The sequence below is a fragment of the Diceros bicornis genome, chromosome 14, assembly GCF_020826845.1.
Source record: "Diceros bicornis minor isolate mBicDic1 chromosome 14, mDicBic1.mat.cur, whole genome shotgun sequence".
Taxonomy (NCBI): domain Eukaryota; kingdom Metazoa; phylum Chordata; class Mammalia; order Perissodactyla; family Rhinocerotidae; genus Diceros; species Diceros bicornis.
In genome coordinates this window covers 9205019-9225306 of record NC_080753.1, presented here as the reverse complement: position 1 = coordinate 9225306, position 20288 = coordinate 9205019, and the positions used below count along the sequence as shown (strand labels likewise).

General features: G+C 36.3%; 1 protein-coding gene across 6 annotated transcripts in view; it reads right to left on the bottom strand.

The window, feature by feature from the left end:
• KHDRBS2 (KH RNA binding domain containing, signal transduction associated 2) overlaps positions 1 to 20288 on the bottom strand; it is a 552762-nt gene that overhangs the window by 30355 nt on the left and 502119 nt on the right. For 2 of the 6 annotated variants that reach the window (XR_009221966.1, XR_009221967.1), the window contains exons 9-11: positions 14313 to 14484; positions 12942 to 13070; positions 12338 to 12397 (exon numbers count right to left, since the gene is read on the bottom strand). Coding sequence is in view for 3 of the 6 variants with exons in the window: in XM_058554086.1 (XP_058410069.1) it covers positions 14387 to 14484 (98 nt within the window). In the remaining 3 variants the exon portion in view is untranslated. Of the gene's footprint in view, positions 1 to 12337; positions 12398 to 12941; positions 13071 to 13563; positions 14485 to 20288 lie in introns of those variants that run through there. The other 4 variants (XM_058554086.1, XM_058554092.1, XR_009221968.1 and 1 more) reach the window with 3 other exon arrangements.

Below are 20288 nucleotides of genomic sequence, written 5' to 3'. Positions count from 1 at the left end.
GTAAGCTGCTTTTATATTGGAAAAAGAGCTAGTGTCTTTTCTGTACAGTAGATTACACAGCGGAATTGTAAAACAGTAAAATCTGTATTGATTTGTCATGTCTTGCTTCAACAGTGGGTTTTTGACAAATAAGTATTTCTGGGTCCTTGCAATGCACTTTAACAGTAAAAGTGGACAGAGATAAATTGGACCAGATAGCAGAATCCTTCCAGGTGACCACATTTTTATGGAAGAAGCCCACGTCTCTGCACTGCTAAATAAAACTGTTTAGTAAATTAAGTCAAGATCAACTGCTGATCTGCTTAATTTAGACTCAAACCTCCTGGGATCTTGTCTTCAAATCAGGGTGCTGGGTTAAAATTAGGAAATTGTATGACTTTTTTTGGCCTTTGCAAACCGAGCCAAAATTAGATTTTGAAACTTACTGGGCATTTAAAAACCTCAATTATCCAATAGTCATAAACATTCTAAGATGGAGGGACTAATGTAAGTATAGAAAAATGATGGCCAACACTATGCTAATTGTTTTCCAGTGCTGATACCCAATGGTTACTGAATTTTTTTTTTCTTTTGAGATTTTTTTTTTTTTTTTGTGAGGAGATCAGCCCTGAGCTAACATCCTCCAATCCTCCTCTTTTTTTTGCTGAGGAAGACGGCCCTGGGCTAACATCGGTGCCTATCTTCCTCCACTTTATATGGGACGCCGCCACAGCATGGCCTACCAAGCAGTGCGTCGGTGCACGCCCGGGATCCGAACCAGCGAACCCCGGGCCGCCGCAGCGGAGCGCGCGCACTTAACCGCTTGCGCCACCGGGCCGGCCCCTCTTTTGAGATTTTTATCATCATAGATGCTAAAGAAATGGAGTCACAATTTTGATATGTTATAAATCAAATTAGAATGCTTTCATTAATTTCTCACTTAATGTTTTGTACTTTTAATTAATTAATTTCAATTCCATTCTCTTCCAGCTAAAATCAGAAAAATTATCAGTTAATTTAGATATTACAAATTCAGTGTACACTTTTGTAATCATTAGGCTCTTGATTTTGAGGAATTTCATATTCATCTGACACCAGTATGCTGTTTTTTCAAAGTATTCAGTATTATGGCATGTCTTTAGGAGGCATCTAGTGGTAATTATTAAGGTTATGAGTAAATGTTTATATATAGGTAAAAGTAATTCCCAAAACTTTTGGTTAACTTAGGATGTGTTTTAATAATTACTGCACATGAACAGTGTTCCCTCTCAGACAACCTTGATCTCTCTTCCACCACTGGATATTATCTTTTACAAATACAAAATAGGTAGTTATTTTGAAGAGGTTAATGTTTCTGACCACTCCCACCATTTATGTGATTTTTTGTGTGTGTGTGAGGAAGATCAGCCCTGTGCTAACATCTGCCAATCCTCCTCTTTTTTTGCTGTGGAAGACTGGCCCTGGGCTAACATCCGTGCCCATCTTCCTCCACTTTATATGGGATGCCACTACAGCATGGCTTGCCAAGCGGTGTGTCAGTGCACGCCCAGGATCCAAACCGGCGAACCCAGGGCAGCAGCAGCGGAGCACGCGCACTTAACCCTTGCGCCACTGGGCGGGCCCCAACCATTTATGTAATTTTGGATAAAACTCTTAAGCTTGTGAAATTTTGTTTCTTTATCTTTAAAATGAAGAGAAGAAAATTTGCCCTGCTTTCTTCATAGAGCTGTTGTGATAATTAAATCAATATTATCTTAAAAAGATTTTTAAAGTATCAATGCATAGATAGATAGGTCGATAAACAGGTATACATTTTTTAAAATCTTTTTTTGCTAATGGTGTGGAGTCAATTCCGACCGCTAGCGCCCCTGTGTACAGCAGAGTGGAACCCTGCCCAGTGTTTTTGTGCCATCCTCTCACCTTGCAGCGCTATATCAGACAATGCTCTGCTGCTATTCATAGGATTTTCACAGCCAATTTTTTTGGAAGTGGGTGGGCAGGTCTTTCTTTTGAGTCTGTCTCAGTCTGGAAGCTCCACTAAATCCTGTCCACCATGGGTGACCCTGCTGGTACTTGATATCCTAGTGGCATAGCTTTCAGCACCACAGCAACAGGCAGCTGCCACAGTCTGACAACCAACAGATGGGTGGTGTGGTTCCCTGACCGGGAAACGAGCCCTGACTGTGGCAGTGAGAGCACTGAATCTTAACCACTAGACCACCAGAGCTGGCTATACGTATACATATATATATATGTACTTATAATGTCATATACAATATTAGCATTTTACATATAAATCAATATAATTTACATATATCATAAATTGTACATAAAATATCAGATTAGAAAAAGATAGAGGCAAGTTGATCTTTATTCATTTAGTTATATTTAATAAATGCCTCCCATCAATCTGGATCAATATTACTAGTTAAGATAAAAAAGTTAAGCCTTTTCCCAAGAGGGCTCCAATTTTTGCTATCAGAGAGGTAAAGCCTGGCTGTCCTTTCCCAAAATATTTCTTGAATATCTTTAAAGCAAGATGCTGGGCTTGATGACATTTTTCCTTCTGTGAATAGCTCAGCAGACTATTTGGCATCCTCTGAATATTTTTTAGCTGTAAATTGTCATAAGGCCACTTTTTGGATCCTATTTCATTTAGTCCCAGGCTATCATTTCTAGTCTCATTTGTAGGTCAAGGTGTTTCCTTGAGTGATATAATGAAGTGGTAAATTAATGGTAGAAAACTATGTGGATTCAGTAAATCATGAGAATATGATTTAAAATACACAAACACCTTGGACTTAAATCCTGGGAGAATTGATTAACGGTCCTCTCCTACTTCTGAACAAGCAGATCAACTCATCACCAAGTTTTACTTATTAGTAATTAACCTTTTATAATATCCTATGTTAGACATCTTCCTCATAATCTAAATATAATAAATAAGCAATTCTTATTAAGAAACTTATAGAGATAATGCTTCCAACAGGGTCTATTTTTTACTCATAGTATATGGTATTCCAAACTACAGGATTCTTAAAATATAGGTTGGAGGACAGTCTCTCTCAAACATCAATATCATTGTGAAGCAATGTGATAAAATTACTTTGGCATACCCTTGGAATTCATAGAATTAGTACTCCTATTTTTTGATATCTCCAAACAATTCTGAAGCTGTGTGATACGCAGTAATTTGTAATTTTCTAAAAGTGCAAATTTGAACTAACATACACTGTGAAAAGATAGTGCAAATTTTTGTTCCTTACTCAACATAGAAATTTTCTGAAGTGGCAAAAAAAATCTGCTGGTGGAAGTGAAGGGAAAACGGAATTATCTATGAAAGCAATTGTTCTGGGACAGACAAAAGAAGTTGCGGATATATTCAATAGCAGAATGTTCTGTATTTGCTGTAGAGGGAAAGCATATTTTTAATTTCTAAAGTTACTGCCTTATGTGATAAGTTGCACATGACGGTGATTTATGAGAATGATGAGATCTCAGGACTTTACATTCCTTGACAGTTGTAAAGGTGGTCTATCTTTTGTTTTTCACGTTGCTATCTGTTTCATCTTAACACTTCTAATGGATCTTTCTCAGCTTTCTAGCTATATTCTTTTTCTTTCTAAATCTATTTTTTTCTTATTCTTATGTTCACCTTCATTCTGGTATCCTATTATTAAGTAAAATAAAGTATAAAATACATTTTGATAGTGTGTATCATCTATATAGGACAAGAGATAGTTAAGGAAAACTCCATTTTACTTTTTCAACCACACAGATTGGGACAAATCAATATAATAGAGCATGCCATTAGTAAATAAATAAGTAAAAGTAACCATGACTATTTTTCTAGAAATATATTTTTCTAGTTTATTTTTATTTTTTATTGATGTTTTATGACATTTTGTTACTTAGTATATCTCAACCTCCATGAAGGCTAAATTCTATACTTTGATACGCATAGCTTCCATTTAATCAGTGGTACGAGGGGCAAATAAATATAGTCAGGTACAACATATACAGAGCTTAGGGTTATTACACAAGACTCACTTTCTAAATAATCCAGGGAGAAAAGATATTCTGAATATTTTGGCTTATGCACATAGAGGTGTTTAGAAATTTACTATCAGACTTTAAAGTTAGTACTACTGATCTTGGCAATATTAATAGTAAGAGAATTTCCTCAAATTCCTTTTTACTAGCTTGAAAAATGAATTACACATCTACATTTTGGTTTCCTCTCAAATTTAGTTTACCACAAAATTTTGTCACCAAAGTCAGAGGGGACGGTAGATGGCAGGGACTAATGATGAGGTCTCTGATTGTGATTGCCTGGGGTTAGAGCCCACGCCACTGCCCAGCGATGGTAGGTCACTTCTCCTCTCTCAGGATCAGTCTTCTCACTTAGAAAATTAGGACACCTTAGAACTTACATTGTACAGTTGTTGAGAAAACATGTAAAGTAATTCACAAAAGTACTTAATACAGTCTTTGACATGTATTAGTCATTCTATTATTCCAAATGCCTTTTCTTAACATTATTATTGAAACAGTTGTACCAAATTATTGTTAGTCTCACTTTCATTTTTAGTCCTATTTCAATGTGAACAACATGTGTGCAACATTATTATAAGATTCTTGTGTATAAACATATCTTATAATACCTGTTATGAAGACACCCAATATATGTTTGTTTATGAATATAATGGTAAGCATTTCTACAACAGTGTTCTAAAGACTACATTAGTAGAATATTTTAGTAAAGAATATTTTAAAAATGTCTAAGCTGCAAACTGATTTGGATAATAGGAATACTTTTTGGATTAAACTAGCTTTCTTTTATACATTTGATACACACTGTGAAGATATCTTAAAGTTAAACATTTTGTCAAAGAAAATTAATATGGGTGAGAATATTAACTAAATTTGGGGAGGATATACACACATCTGTATGATTTTACTTTATATAGCTCACAATTCTGTGAGTAGGTGCGATTATGATCCCCATTTTACCTATAAGAAATCCAAAGCTTGAAAACTTCAAGTGACTTTGCTTGCACTCCAGAGCGTGTACTGTGGGTTACAGTTTCACAGGGTAATAATCATACTATGATTTAATCCTCCACACACAAATCAACCTGAGGATGTGGGTTTCAGCTCGCTTTATCATAAAGGAACAAACTCACCTCACTTCTGAAAATTAAAATTGCATATGTGCGCGCAGCAGAATCCCATTTCTAATGAATAAATAAGCAACAAGCAGCTGAGGAGTGGAGGCAGGAAAGAGGGAAAGCGAGAGAAAGAAACCAGAAGGAATGTCCTCTGAGGAGCAAGATTATACACTTTGGATTTTTACATTACATATTTACATTATACATTCTAATTTTTTAAATCCTGAGTATGGATTACTTTTGTAATGTTTAAAAAAGGAGACAGTCTATAAAAAAAAATCCTCCCCAAAAAATAGCAATTCACTGGCAATTCTGCCATATTCTATTTGTACTTGAAGGATTTACTTACTAGAAATTTAAAAAGGTCTTTAGGAAGTTAAAAGATTATCATTGATAAAAGGATTCCAGAGAAGTTTCTCTGATGGAATGTGGTATTACTTATTTTAAAGATTACTGTCTTATAAGAAAGCATAAAGCAGCATATCTAATATTAGTTCTAAATAATTTATCTATTGGTCAATAAATAAATTTATATTCTTAAGCTTCCTAAAAGAAAGTTGAAAGTTGCTTAAAAACTCAACATTAATTCCATTGGGAAGATTATCTCTACGCAAAATGTAAATATAATCTTCCCTGTTGAAAAACATTTAAAACTGGCTTTCCTCTGCTTACAAATTTTATGTACTGATTTTAGTGAATTCCGTAAGTTTAGTTATTTCTAATTTTAAGGTTTATACTTTGAGATTAGAGAATTTAGACTAATTGGGGACATTTTCTCACCTATTGCATCCCTTTGTACTTGATAGCTAAGAAATCAAGATTTTGTGAGCAGGAGGTTATATAAAAATGTTAACAGTTATTATGTGATTTTTCTCTTTTCATACTTTTTGGTTTACAGTAGACATAATTAACACAATAAACGTTTCTTCATGTAGGGGCTCTGTTGAATAGAGTGGACAGTGCTCCCTCCCCTACAGTCATCAATTGCCTTTCTCTTTGTGTTCTTTTGTCCCCATGCAAAGATGACAGAAGACATTGGGAAAGAAGGGGCAAGATGGTATCAGAGGTTGAAAAATGTCCTGATGTCAGAAAAGGCAGGCTATGTGGTTAGAACATAGGAAATACAGTCCACCTGTGTTAGGGCAGACAGGGAGTGAGACAGAGGGGAGGGGACATTTTCCTACTGACAGAAGTCACCCTGAGAGGCATCAAGGTGATAGGAAACCTGTGTCCAGTGTTGACATTTGCTTCCAGAGAAGGTCTAAGAAGAGGATCCAAGAGTCTCCAAATTTTTCTTGAAAATAGGTCATTCACTATATGCCCCTGTGAAGTATGAAACATAGTGGAACAGAAACTTGAACAAAATTGGTGTTCAGTAACTCATCACCAATTTTTAAGATGTCTCATTTTGCACTTATTTTGGTAAAGGAAGACAAGTTGGTTGTTGTTAAGGCATCCAGTCACGTCTGAATAAGACAACTTCCTCTCCTATTTTCTCAATTCCTCTCACAATATTGTAAGAGAGTGAGATATATAAAACAGCATATCAAGTAGAGTGACCTTTTCCCCCCACTGTAAATAATCTTTTGAGTATCAATTAATAAATTCTATGTAAAGAGACAAGGAAATTAATCTATATGATGAATATGGAAAGACTGGTGCCCGCCAGCCAACAAGAACAGCTATCTTACTGTTAACTCAGATATTTTAATAGGAAACTAGAATGCCCAGAGAAATGCTACACATTATATTGGCAACAGGAAATACTTTGTTTTTAAATATTTAACGTTGAGCGACACCTTCACATCGTGCCCTTAACACTTGACTACATGGCTTATACAAAGATATTTCTGGTTTGAAATTGACTCACCTACTTTAAAGCAGCGTTCTGATTTATAGGTTGAAGAATAAAAGCCTGAAATTGCTTTCATGCTTATTTAATCATGTGGTTTTTTTCTTAATGTCAAATGGCATTTAGATTATAAATGAATTCATTTATTCTACAAAAGGCTGCAGTCATGCTTTATGACAAATGTGGGATACTTTCATCTACATTTTTCTGATGGAATCATAACTTTTGAAAGAATGACAAATTTGAGAGAAGATCAAAGTAAAGATGCATTTCAAGTTAAAATATTTTATCAATCTTTTTTTTAGTCCATATTCGTCATATTGCTACAGAATAGAAATTATGTTAATCTGAGATTTTAGATTCTCTTTTCCATCAAATTCACTCAAAGTTGGGAATCACCATATCATTTTGGAAAGTGTGTGGGTTATCAAACTTTGTTTTACGTATTGGCTTTGTAATATGTTAGCAGTGTGACATTGTTAAACTTCTGGACTTCAACTTCCTCTTCTGTAAAATGGGGTTAACTGTACTTCCTTTGCAAGCTTGCTGTAAGGATTACAGATGTTTCATGTAAGATTTTAGGTGAAAATTATAGTACCTTGCCTGGCAGGTATGCTCAGAAAACAAATGACCCCACTATTATTACTGTTATTATTATTAATACTATACCCTCACACTAAACAGAAATCATGTAATCAATTTTGTAAATTATCATGTAATTGGATATTTTCCATCATGTACTACATAATTTTTTTATTGATGTCATATTGGCTCATAACACTGTGTAAATTTCAGGTGTACATTATTATATTATGCAGTATAGACTGCATCATGTTCACCACCAATAGTCTAGTTTTTATCTATCACCATACATATAATACATAATTTTTTGCAGTAAAAAATTAAACCTTCCCATGGAAACTGCAAGAGTGGCAAATGGATGGAATTTTCGTTAACAGGCAGCTCCTTGATACTGGAACTGATACTTCATATTCAGCCAACTCAGATTACTGATCATTGCTCTCTGTTCCCTTTAAAAAAAAAAGACCATACAAACTTCTATATTATGTTAATCAAGGGATATAAAAGAGATAAAGAGATAGAGAGAGAATGCTATATGGTTAAAAGGGTTATATTTTTAAGGGGCATTTGTGGTTTCCAAAATACAAATTTACATATTTTTAAGAGAAGTACTAAAGGCACAAGAATAATATTTTAATAATATAGTTTAAAAAAACTATTTCCTGGGGCCGGCCTCGTGGCGCAAGCGGTTAAGTGCGCACACTCTGCTGTGGCGGCCCAGGGTTCGCTGGTTCGGATCCCGGGCGTGCACCGACACACCGCTTGTTGAGCCATGCTGTGGCGGCATCCCATATAAAGCAGAGGAAGATGGGCATGGATGTTAGCCCAGGGCCTGTCTTCCTCAACAAAAAAAAGAAGGATTGGCAGATGTTAGCTCAGGGCCGATCTTCCTCACAAAAAATAAAAAAAATAAATAATAAATTAAAAAAAAAAAGAACTTAAAAAAAAAAAACTATTTCCTTTAAAAGAAGTCATGAGAACCTTTAATAGGTCATTCTGTGCCAAATTTATTTAAAACCTGTTAGTGCTTCAATTGTTATTAAGCTAAATGGCCTTAGTTCCACTAGTACACTGAAAGCGAAAATTATCTAAATACTACACATAAGACCTACAAGCATTATTTGGTCTCTTAAATGGCATCAAATTGATTCTTGAGTATAGTAAATCTTTTTGTTGTACAAATATTAGGCACAAAAACTTTCTTACTTATTAACGTCTTTATTACTATTTAAAATACTTTGTTTAGTGCCCAAGCTAACTACCTTTCGTGTTTTGGTGATGTCCCAGCTATCAAAGAATCATCAGTGTACCAAGAGTTACAGCATCATCTGAACAAATGTATGGAGTGTGCACACGAATGACGTCAAAACTATTCTTAGCTGGAATGTACTGTAATTTAAAAACCTTAATTTTCCAAGCAACTTTGTATGATTTGCTCGAGGCGGATGTTCTCAGACATGAGAACGTTTGTACAGACAGTGGCTCCAGAACTGGCAGGGTACCTCTCCCGTCGTCTTTGGGAGCCAGCACTTCGAAATTAATGAGAGCGCTCGTGATGACATGAGGGGATCCAAACTGGACCCCGCATCTTTTTCTGATACCGACAAAAGAAAGCAACCCTGACAGTTCATTACTTAGGGCCACTCTCTGCACAGCTTTCATTCCATCAAAAGTTTCTGCTAAGAGGCCACTAACTCAGGGAAATTCTCATTCCCTGTTGCCAGAGAAGCCTACTGAATGAATACCTACTGTATTCATTTCTGATTATTTTAAGAGTCAGGCAAGTTACGCAACAAGTGACTGCAATGCAGATATAATTATATTTTTTCTATACCTCAACTTGATTTCCATCCCAAGTTCCCATACTGCCGGGTGGAGAAAAATAATCTCAGTCCATTCAGATTAATTTTGGTCAGGCATTCCTCTGTCAGTTCAGGGATTTATTTTCTCCTTCTCTGTTTCCTGGGTGTTGGTGGCAGGAAGCAGCTATCTTCTCACCTTTCCACATTGTATCCATGGATCCATCTGCATCCTGGTCAGTGTGGGTCCACGCCGATGCTACTGCACCCTGCCCTGCCCTCCTGCGTAGGCAAATGCCTGCAGTTCTCTCTGCCACACCTGCTCCACTCTCGCCAGCATGGAGAAATATTCTATAGAAACCTTCTTCTACAGGACTGCACCTGGAACACACTGGTGTGGGGGACTCCATGAAGCTTGCTGCCTCCCCAGCCTCCACTTGAGACAAGGTCTCCTCTGTGTTCCAAACCTATCTGAGGCTTCTTTGGATAATTGATACAGTGTACAGAACCCATACTCAAGGCCACACTAACATCTTACACCACTATCTTAGATATTTCTGTCTCTGGAGCTCTCTTCTCATCCTGGACAATCTTTATCTTGTAGATGTATGGAGGCAGGTGGATGGGACACTTTTATTAATTAATTGATTTTTGAATGAGAGTCTTTTAAATCTACTGTTAACACATAAATTTTACGTCCAAAGTCCATCAGGCTCATGTTACTCAAAATGCAGGCTTTTTTTTTTTTTTGGTGAGGGAGACTGGCCACGAGCTAACATCTGCTGCCAATCTTCCTCTTTTTACTGAGGAAGATTAGCCCTGAGTTAACATCTGTGCCCATCTTCCTCTATTTTGTATATCAGATGCCACCACAGCATGGCTTGATGAGTGGTGCCTAAGTCCATACCGGGGCTCCGAACCTGCGAATCCCGGGCTCCGAAGCGGAGTGCGTGAACTTAACCACTACGCCACTGGGCCGGCCCCCAAAATGCAGGCTTTTGAAACTCAGAATCCCCTTTCTCACAAATCATTGCTTTTGAGCTTTGAGAACTCTTTCTTTTAAACACAAAAGCCAAGAAGGTTCTCTTCTTTTTGGCACTGGGGTTTCTGCTGTGATAGCCCCGCCCCGAGTTAATACATTCAAAGATCTCGTCTGAATGGTAAGCAATCCACAGGGTTATAAAACAACAAAAACAGCTACAATAAAATAATTACAATGGACCCAAAACATATTGATTAAAATATCAAAATAGAAACTGTGACTGGTTTTTCTATCATTGCTTTACAAGATCAAGCCTATTGTTTGCAAAGGATCGAAGGAAACAAATATGCAGGATACCTGGCTTAGAGAGTAGCCCTGAGCTAACATCTGTTGCCAATCTTCCTCTTTTTGTTTGAGGAAGATTGTCCCTGAGCTAACATCTGTGCCAATCCTCCTCTATTTTGTATGTGGGATGCCACCACAGCGTGGCTTGATGAGCTATGCGTAGGTCCACACCTGGGATCTGAACCCACACACCCTGGGCCGCCGAAGTGGAGTGAACGAAATTAACCACTACGCCACAGGGCCAGCCCCAACAGTAACCTATTTTAAGAGTCAAATCAGATATGGAATGTTGCTAATAAATAAAATTTCAGAATTGCATTCTCCATAACTTTCAATCTTTGATTCTGCAGCTTAACAAAGGGCCTTGATTAGTTGAAGCACGTATGGTATTAAAGAATTATTTTAACAGTTTGAATCTTAGAAAAGCCATCTCAGATGAAGAGGAGGTCAGTAATTGTAAAAATCACTAAATGTGAGGTTTTCCCTGGTTCCTTGGGATGGTTTCTTTAGGAATAGCTCTCATTCTGTACTTCAAACCTAGGGTGCCTTCATTTTATTTTTCCCATAAAATCCGAACACTAACACAGCACTCAGGGACAAGTGTGACCTGACTCAGCCCACCTCTCCAGGCTTTGCTTTCGCTCGGTGCCTCCATGAATCTGGCCCTCAGGACTCAATGACTTGCTGTCCTCTCAAGCTCTTCCTGGACTCCACCAACTGACACAGCCTATTCCCTTCACCAGGTGGCGCTCCCTTCCTCGTCAAGGACAGGCTACCCTTTAATTCCAGTCCATCCTCAATGGTTGCCCCAGTCTCTGTCCCACCTCCAGGCATAAGGAATCTCTTGGCTCTCTCAGACTTCTCCTATGGCACTTCTTTAAGGCTATGTTCATGTAGTAAGAACAGGGCCAGACCCAAAAGCAGAAAACTTGGGTTTTTAGCCCCATGGCAAGGTAATTTCAGTTCTCAGAGTGTCAGGTCAGTCTGCGGATCTCATAACTGCCCTGGCATTGTTTTCAGTCTGAGATTTATTGGCTGAAGTTTTCAACTCCCCATGTGCAGAAATCAGGTCTCAGTTTCCAACAGTGCTTTGTACTCAGAAAATATTTGCTGAATCAAGTAGAACGGCAGATGAGAAACAAGTTTAGTGATAAATCCAGTAAGATAAATGGGGAAAATAATGGTAACGTTTAGTTATTTTATTTACACATTATCTCATTGACAGGGGCAGGCAAGAGGTTGGTTATGGTTCCCCTTCCCGTCCCCCCCATCTCAGCTGACAGTTGTGATTTCCTCCTCTTACACCTACAAAGTAAAAGTTTGAATATTCTTTCTTTGTATAATTAAGGAGAGGTCATATACTGTAGTTCACAGCAAAGAAAAGGGTTGAAGATTAGCTACTAATTCATGTTTCTTTTGACCAGCTTCTGAATAAGCTCAGAGAGCCTTGCCAGGTAAATACTAAGTTAGATCACTTTATTTCAAAGAAGATAAAAACTCAGTTCTTTGACAACAATTTAAACTTTGTCAGTATTTCAACAAGCGGCATTTGGTGTTTCAGCTCACTGCCATAGCTTCTTGTTGGTAAAGATTACTCATTTATTTCAAAGATCAAAAATAAGCTTACCCCATCCTTCTTAGCCCCTCGCGTCTGCTATTCAATTATGTGATTTTTGCTTGTGAGTACCTGAAATAGTGAGAAAGAATAAAAAAAGAAAATTAAATATAACTCAACAGCATTTTGTGAAAGGCAAATATTTATAATTTTAATTAATGACAGACACATACTTCATAAAACTATGAGCATGCAACTCCAGCTGCAAAAACTGGACAGCAATATGCCTATGCTGGTTAGCAGCAAAAAAGTAAACCAATCACATTGACAAAAGCCACCAGAAACAAAAAAACTGTATTTACAAGATTAACAGTTTTGGCATTCATCCCTACCATCAAGTCTTTCAGTTTCTTTTTTCCATCAAAATTTAGCTTACGTTTGATGTTAGCAAGAGTTGCATTACTATTATTGTTAATTTTAGTTCTGTTTATTACCTTGAGGGTTATATATTGTAAAATAATTTTGATGCCTCTAGTTAATGTTATTAGTTGTTTTAATAACCTATAGACCTATTTGTTATGTTTTTGTAGGTTTACTTTTTTAACTATCAGGAACTTAATCACGGAGAATATTTAACATTACTGTTGCAAAATTACAGAGTTACTGTTAGTGTTACCTGTTTAACGTTTAGTCATCCTTTGAGTCCTGCGACATATTTCCTTAATAATCATCAGCCATCAAGTCTGATAGTCTCAAAAGAAATATCAGCCCTCTAAACTGCCTTCAAGGGCGGTGATATTTAGCACTGAAAATTACAAATAAAGTTTTTGAGGTTGAATAGCAACAACTGGCCAGTGACACTGATGATTTGTTTGTCAAAACAAATTGTTAGAAACTACGCAAATGAAGTCCACGCACTCCTTTGAGTGAAAACAATAAGGTGAATCTACGCAATGCTTACATGTTGGATGGGATATTTAATGTGCGGGGAAACTCAAAGGTTGAAGAACTAGGCATTTAGACAGTGGTAAGTGATAATCTTACCTCTTTATACTCCATTACTCTTTCTCACGAGAGACATGCTAATGCAAACAAGTCAATCAGAATTTGTGTTTAGCAAGATAAAGCTTAGAGGATAGTTTAAAATCCATTTATTATTCTAAATCCATTTTTTTCCATTAACATGTTATACATTAGTGTTTACTAACCATGATTCATGTAACAGTTTAGTTTGTTAACTTTTAAATTATTTTACAACCATAAGTTATTAATACATTTTTTAAAGTACTACACAAATATCTTAAAACAGGCTTGGGTTCATTTTTGTAATTTTTAAATAGAAAACATTTTAGGCATCTCTTGAAGAAGAAATAAAGCAGGCATTTAAAGCTAGAAAACAAGTAATTCCAAATTTAGTTTTTACAAAAGTTTTCAGCTTTATTGACAAATTATGGCAAACATATTTGACAAATTGTGGTTTCCTATTTAGAGAAGCTTACACATGGAACTTTATGTGTGTTTTTTTTCTTTTTTAACAAATACAGGTTAAAACACTGAACAAATTCAGTTAGCTACATACATACAGTAGCTGCTTGTTTTCAACCCCGTTAAAACAGCATTTAAAATTAAATTTACAAACTTAATATCGAACATCTTCATCTAACTAACAGATATTAAAAGACAGGTTAAAACATCTTATCTACAACTTTATTATCAGCTAGTTCAAAAATCATATTACAGTCTTTTAGCAACCCTAAACAAAGTTTTTGCTAGTTGATTGAGACTCAAAATCTGCTAACAGATTCATGCTTTTTCTTAAAAAAAGAAAAATAAAAAAAAAAGATTACACACAACAATGAAAAACAACCAAGAAAATATCATCCTGCTGAATGGTTTATAGACAATGCTTGCCAATGTGTTTTTTAGTCCGTTTTGTAAAATAATACTAATGTCAATGTCACGCCAACAGTATAGGGGGAAATACAAGAAATATATAGGAGTAATCATGAGCAGTTATCCCTAGAATAGAAAAAAAAAGGACTATTACTTGTCTTGTTGCTGTTTATGTGGAGACCACAGGCTATGAACTGTCTTTGAGGTGAGGTCATGGTGAGGAGACCTTCAATATCTACCATAGGGGTGTTCCCTGTATCCCCCTCTGGCTGACCTTGGCGGTGGTGCCTTCAGGCTGGAGCGAGTTGTGGCCCATTCTTCTGGTGCTATGAACAAGAGAAAGATAGTAACATTCACGTGCCTTCACACTTATCAAAAACAGTCATTTAAGAAGCAATAGTCGACCAAGGAAAAGAGAATGAAAAATCTCAACTCTGACGGCTTAAGCCTTACTACCTTTTCCACATGGTGAGATCATCCATAAAAGTATATATTTCAAAATGCAGCCACTTGGGATTAAACTTGCAGGGCATTTTTCAAAGAAGAGCAAGTTAAAGTCCTTGGATAGCTCCACATTTATCACGTGTTAAATTTCTACGCCGCAAAATAGAAAGAAGAGTATTGGTGTAAACCACTCTTCATTTAATCCTTATACAGACTCCTCAAAGGAACTGGATATAGGAAACCAGTGGTTCTTAGCCCTTGATTAACTTGAGAAGCATCTGAGAATCTTAAAATGAAACAAAACAAAACCAAAAATGACTAATGCCTGTTCTTTCTCCCAAAGAGATGATTAGAACACACTAGAGGGTGGACCTAGGGTTTGGTGTTTTCCAAATGCTCCCCTAGATGATTCTTATGTGGCCCAGGCTTGAGATCCATTGTGCTAAATTGTCCTAGACAAAGTTAGTGAGAGGTAAGCAGGATATGGAGTAGAGTAACTTTTAAGCAGCAAAATCAGTAAAGAAAAAAATTCTCATATCAATTTTCCCAAATAAACAACTTGGAAAACATGGGTATTAGTACACTAGGAAAGCTCCTCATTGACCTGTTATTCAGATTTGCAGTAACCTCAGTGTTTTGGAACCTAGCCAAAAAAACAAGAAACAAGGAATCAAGCTTCTGTTATTGTGGAAAATAGCTTTTGTAAAGTCTATGTCCCCAGAAGAGGAATGCAGCCATCCTTCAAAGGGCTGGGAACTTCATACTGGGTTTACGGTGACTTCTTATGTGATTCCAGAAAGTAGGTTTTCTGGGTCTTTCAATCAGAATTCAGTTCTTCAGTAGAGAGCAGATTTCACGCATGGGGCGATGGTGGAAGGAAGCATGGACATATGAAAAGAGACACACTGACATTGACAGCTGATACAAAAGGTGGTGGTAATGGACATATCAAGTAGAAAATCACTGCAGACTAAAGCCAAGTGATGTAGGGCATATGCCCCTGGATAGTTCAAATGCCCCTAAGAATATCTTTGTACAATAGCTCAGAAAGATTCAGGAAAAACAATACGAAAAATTTAACTTGCAATTACTATACTATAAGGCAAGGGATAATGATGTACGATGTAGAAAAATGATCAAAAGTTTATCAACATAGGAAAAAATAGCATTTAAATGGGTAAATATTAGGTTTCTGAGGATATCCTTCATCAGGACATCTTTATTACAAATGATATCTGATGATAAATGAAAAACTCATCCCTTTCACTCTTTGAGGTATATACTTATATTTATTTTAATGTGTGATAGGACATAAAATAGAAGTGAGAACCTAAATAAGTATGAGAAACGTTACCTTTGCTCAGAATACAGATCTATGTGGATCAGGGGTTGGCAAACCGTGGCTTGTGAGCCCAATTTGGCCAGCTGCCTGTTTTTGTAAATATAGTTTTACTAGAACGCAGGCATGTTTATTTATTAACATATTGTCTATGGCTGCTTTCACTCTTCAAAGGCAGATTGAGTACCTGTGACAGAGACCACATTGCCTGAAGAGCCTAAAATATTGACACTCTGGGCTGTCACAGCACAGGTTTACAGACCCTGTCCTAGATCCTGCCGTCTCTTTTGGTGGGGGATTTTGGATGTTGGTCCTTCTGATGTGATCTCTTGAGGACAGGAATTTACACCCGAGCTGCCAGAATTTTTCAACATAGTTTGCAGAAGAAGTCTATGTATCTACTTGATTGGAATTAAATAAAACTTTCTTTGATGTACTAGAAGGAAAAATGGATTTTGCTTGCCAGCTTGAGAGGGCCTTCTCAGCCTTATGAAATATGAGTTTTACACTTTGTCTATGAATAATCAAGAGCATGTCAATGTCCTTGTCCTCTGGTAGTAAAATCTACCCCACTTCAGTATTGTTTTTAACAAGGGGAATGTACCACTTTTTGCTTCATTTGTTCTAGAGTATTAGATATCCCTGGGTTGCAGATTATGGGGATCAGGAGCTGAGATAATATAGGTTTTAAGTTTTCCCAGGGAATGGAAGTCCTGGGTCCTTTCTCAGATGCTGAATATTCCTGGTGGGTTCTGCAAAACAGTGAAACTACCATGAGCAGAGTGACAGTAATACCTGCCACATTTACCCTCAGATTTGTCAGAACTTTTAAACTGGCATAATCTTGGGGACTTGCCACAGAGCAAATAAGTGTTTAATAAGAACTCGTTGACTTGGTTTTACTTGACTTTAAAGCTCAGGGCAGCTAGTTCACGGGCTAAAGCCTTTTATTCCCCAACTGGTGGCAAACATTAAAATGGGGAGTGTCACCGTTCACTGCTGTATCCCCAGTGCCTGGAAAAAATACAGGGCCTAGAGGGGCTGGATGCCATGAATGATTCCATGAATGAAAGGATGAATGAACGAATAAATGTACAAATTATGAGGCAGAAAGAGCTTCCAATGACAACCTTAAAAATAGCAACAATTCAGCTGAAGAAATTTGACATTAATTTAAAAGTTCTATAACTAGAAATCTCATATATTCGTTATAGAATTAAAGTCAGACTTCTTACTCAAAAGGGTTAGTTTGCTAAGTACCAAAAGTATTTCACTACTGGATTCAATGAAACAATCATAATGGAATCCCATTACAAAAATGTGTAAAAATATTATGTTTCATTGCACAAAAATGCACTCTTTTACAATTTGTTGCGTGTATGTGAATTAATATTATGTTTTTGCTCCTTGCTGAAGGCTAGGAAAACAGGAAATAGTGTTAGTCTACAATAATTGTAACCAGAAAGGCAGCCAAAATGAATTCCTACCCAAGTGAAAGTGAGTTTTAGGTTTTCTAAGATTCCTTACCATTAACAGAAGAAATCAAGGATTTATTTCACTTAATTCATGTTTTCAGTAATAATAATGAATCAAAATCAGGAAAGGTATTATTTCTATTTGTGCCAAATTTCCTTGGTCTATATTTTTCCTAATATCAGAAAGTTTATATATATCCACACGTCTACACTTATCATACGATAATACAAGCCAGCTTCTCTTAGTGAAGTCATGTTCTTAATGCTCTGGACTGGAGAGCACTGACTCAATGAATGTTCTTCCTTTGTCAGCATATAGTGTGTCACTGAGCCTTATATGGTCAGCCAATCCCCTTATTGCTCTCCAGAAGCTCTTGGATTTCTTCCCTGTAAGTATCAGAGATAGAAGTGATTCTTAGGAATCCAAAGGGATTCTAACTTGAGTTCACCATGGAACCATGCACGTGGAAAAGGCCCAAACATAGGAAGACAAATCTTTACAAGATCTTCATGATGGGAATTCTCTAAAATTTGAAGTTATAAAGGCCCGGGAATAGACTTCAAATGTATCTGTCTTTTAGGGGTTCTACTATTCAGCAGGCAAGGTGGATTTAAAACATTTTAGGGCTTCGTACAAATTTTGGAGTCCTGGCCAATTATTTCTATTCCCATGATGTGGTTTAGAATGTCATTTAAAAAGTCATTGAAGACAATGAAATTTAGAGATAATCTTTCTTTGTCCTTTTGGAAAACGAAAAAGGAAGTAAGATGCTCTCAATATCAGGATCATTGTCATATGAGAAGCACTAGCTAGACTATGATTGAGCAGATAAATAACAAATTATTCCTCAGAGAAGGTGCAAAATAACTGTCTGCCAAGTTGAAATTATTGGAATGGTTTACAGAATTGGGGATCTGGAAATAGCAAATGAGGTTATGAGAAACAGAGCTTAAGTGACTTGATCAAATTCCTTCAATTTCGGGGCTTCCCAATTCAGATTTTAATGTACCACATAGTATATGCAAGAAGAAGGGAAGGGGGCAAAAAAGCATTCATTAAGTAAATTTGTCTTTACTGAAGATCTCTTAAGTGCCAGTCACTGTACTAAGCCTTGCATATGAGGATACTTTAAGGAGTCTTAAGGAGATCACAGGACAAAACTAACATGAAATTTCATAGATTATAACAGTTATAATTGATATTTGAAGAGAATGCTGGAGAAAGCCTAGAGGAGGGAGCTACTAACTTCCATCATTCAACTGAACTTGGATTGGGCTCTAACATTTAATCATCTCAAAGAAGTAATTTTCTGAGCAAACATACAGTGTAACTAAGAATTCAGGTACTGTTTAACCTATTTCAGAAAACTCACTTTCTTTAAAGACTTTCCCATATTAATTATTTTGCATCATCTGGCCTTGTTTCTTAAACTGGAGTCTAAGATCTATGAGAGGAGAGACCTTCTACAGTGGCAGACATGTAGTAAGAACACCATAAATATTTGTAAGCTACGTATAAATAAATGATGTTATTTATTTATTTATTAAATTTATTTATTTATTTATTATTATTTATTATTATTATTTATTATTATTATTATATAAATTTATTTATTATTTAAAAAGAATTTTAAAATCAAGTATGCAAATAAGTAAAAACAGGATCCTTATTCTAAAACACATTGTTAGCAATTAGGTTATAGTGTTGCATATATTTGAAATATATCAATATTTCTTTAAAAGTTCTTCTACCTCTGGTTTTTAAACTCAGCCTGATTTTTTACCCAGTTGAGTCAAGTTTTACAGAATTCCGTAGAGTGTATCTCCATTACATGCTAATAAGCATCATTGAGGAACACTTTACTGTGATCAAGGGGTGTAAATGAGCCAGGTAACTCTTCTTGCGCATTGAATGTCACTCTAATGAGCTTCAAAAGCTTCTGCATCTCAAATACTCTGCTTCAGCAGAATCAGGCCTGTTAAGTGGTATGCATTTCTCAATGTGCTCTCATTCCTGCCGTGGGACCAGGTACTTTGGGGAGCACTCAGAGTGGGAAAGAAAAATCTGGATGATTTTTAAGGTTGCAAAACCGTGTTCTCTGGTTGTTCCAGAGATACTGTGAACATGGAGGCTCTTGGGAGGAAAAAGGGAAGTGTAGGAACAAGGCACCCGTTTAGGAAAAGTCAGCATTATTTAAGAACCTGGAAAGTAAACTTTTAATGTTTATCTTTCTGGAAGTAGGCTTACGGCACCTTCAGAGTAGATTAATTTTAGAGATCAATTTGGAAAGGATATAGGATATCACAGAGATTATTGAGGGCATGGCTCTTAGGTTCACACTTTGCTGGACATACATGGCTAGCTGTTTATATTTCTGAAATCTGAAAAAGAATCTAAAAAAAATTTTTTTTTAAATAGACTACAACAAAAACAGACAGCTCATGCTATTCATTTTTGGTACACTGTAAATCGATATGGAAAAACCACAACTGAAGTAGGAAACCTAAACTAATCTCTGTTATTCAAGCTGCTAGTGGCTTTGGTTTGCCAGTCATATACGAGCATTACAACAAGGTAGATTTAAATTCACCCTGGCTCTGAGCCACTCAGTTTATTGGTCTCACTTAATTTCTGATCTTGCAGAGGAATATCATTCTGTTTAAAAGCACCTTTCAAATATATACTTACATGTTGTTTTATGGCTATTTATTCCCAAAGATAATTTGTATTGTTGTTATTGTTGTAACTCACTATAATAATAACATCATTTTTCTTTAATTTTTAAACACCTAATCCTATTAAAAAAATGAAGATACTCACTACCATCACACCTTCTAAGAGTCAAAGACTGTGCTGGGCATTTTATGTACA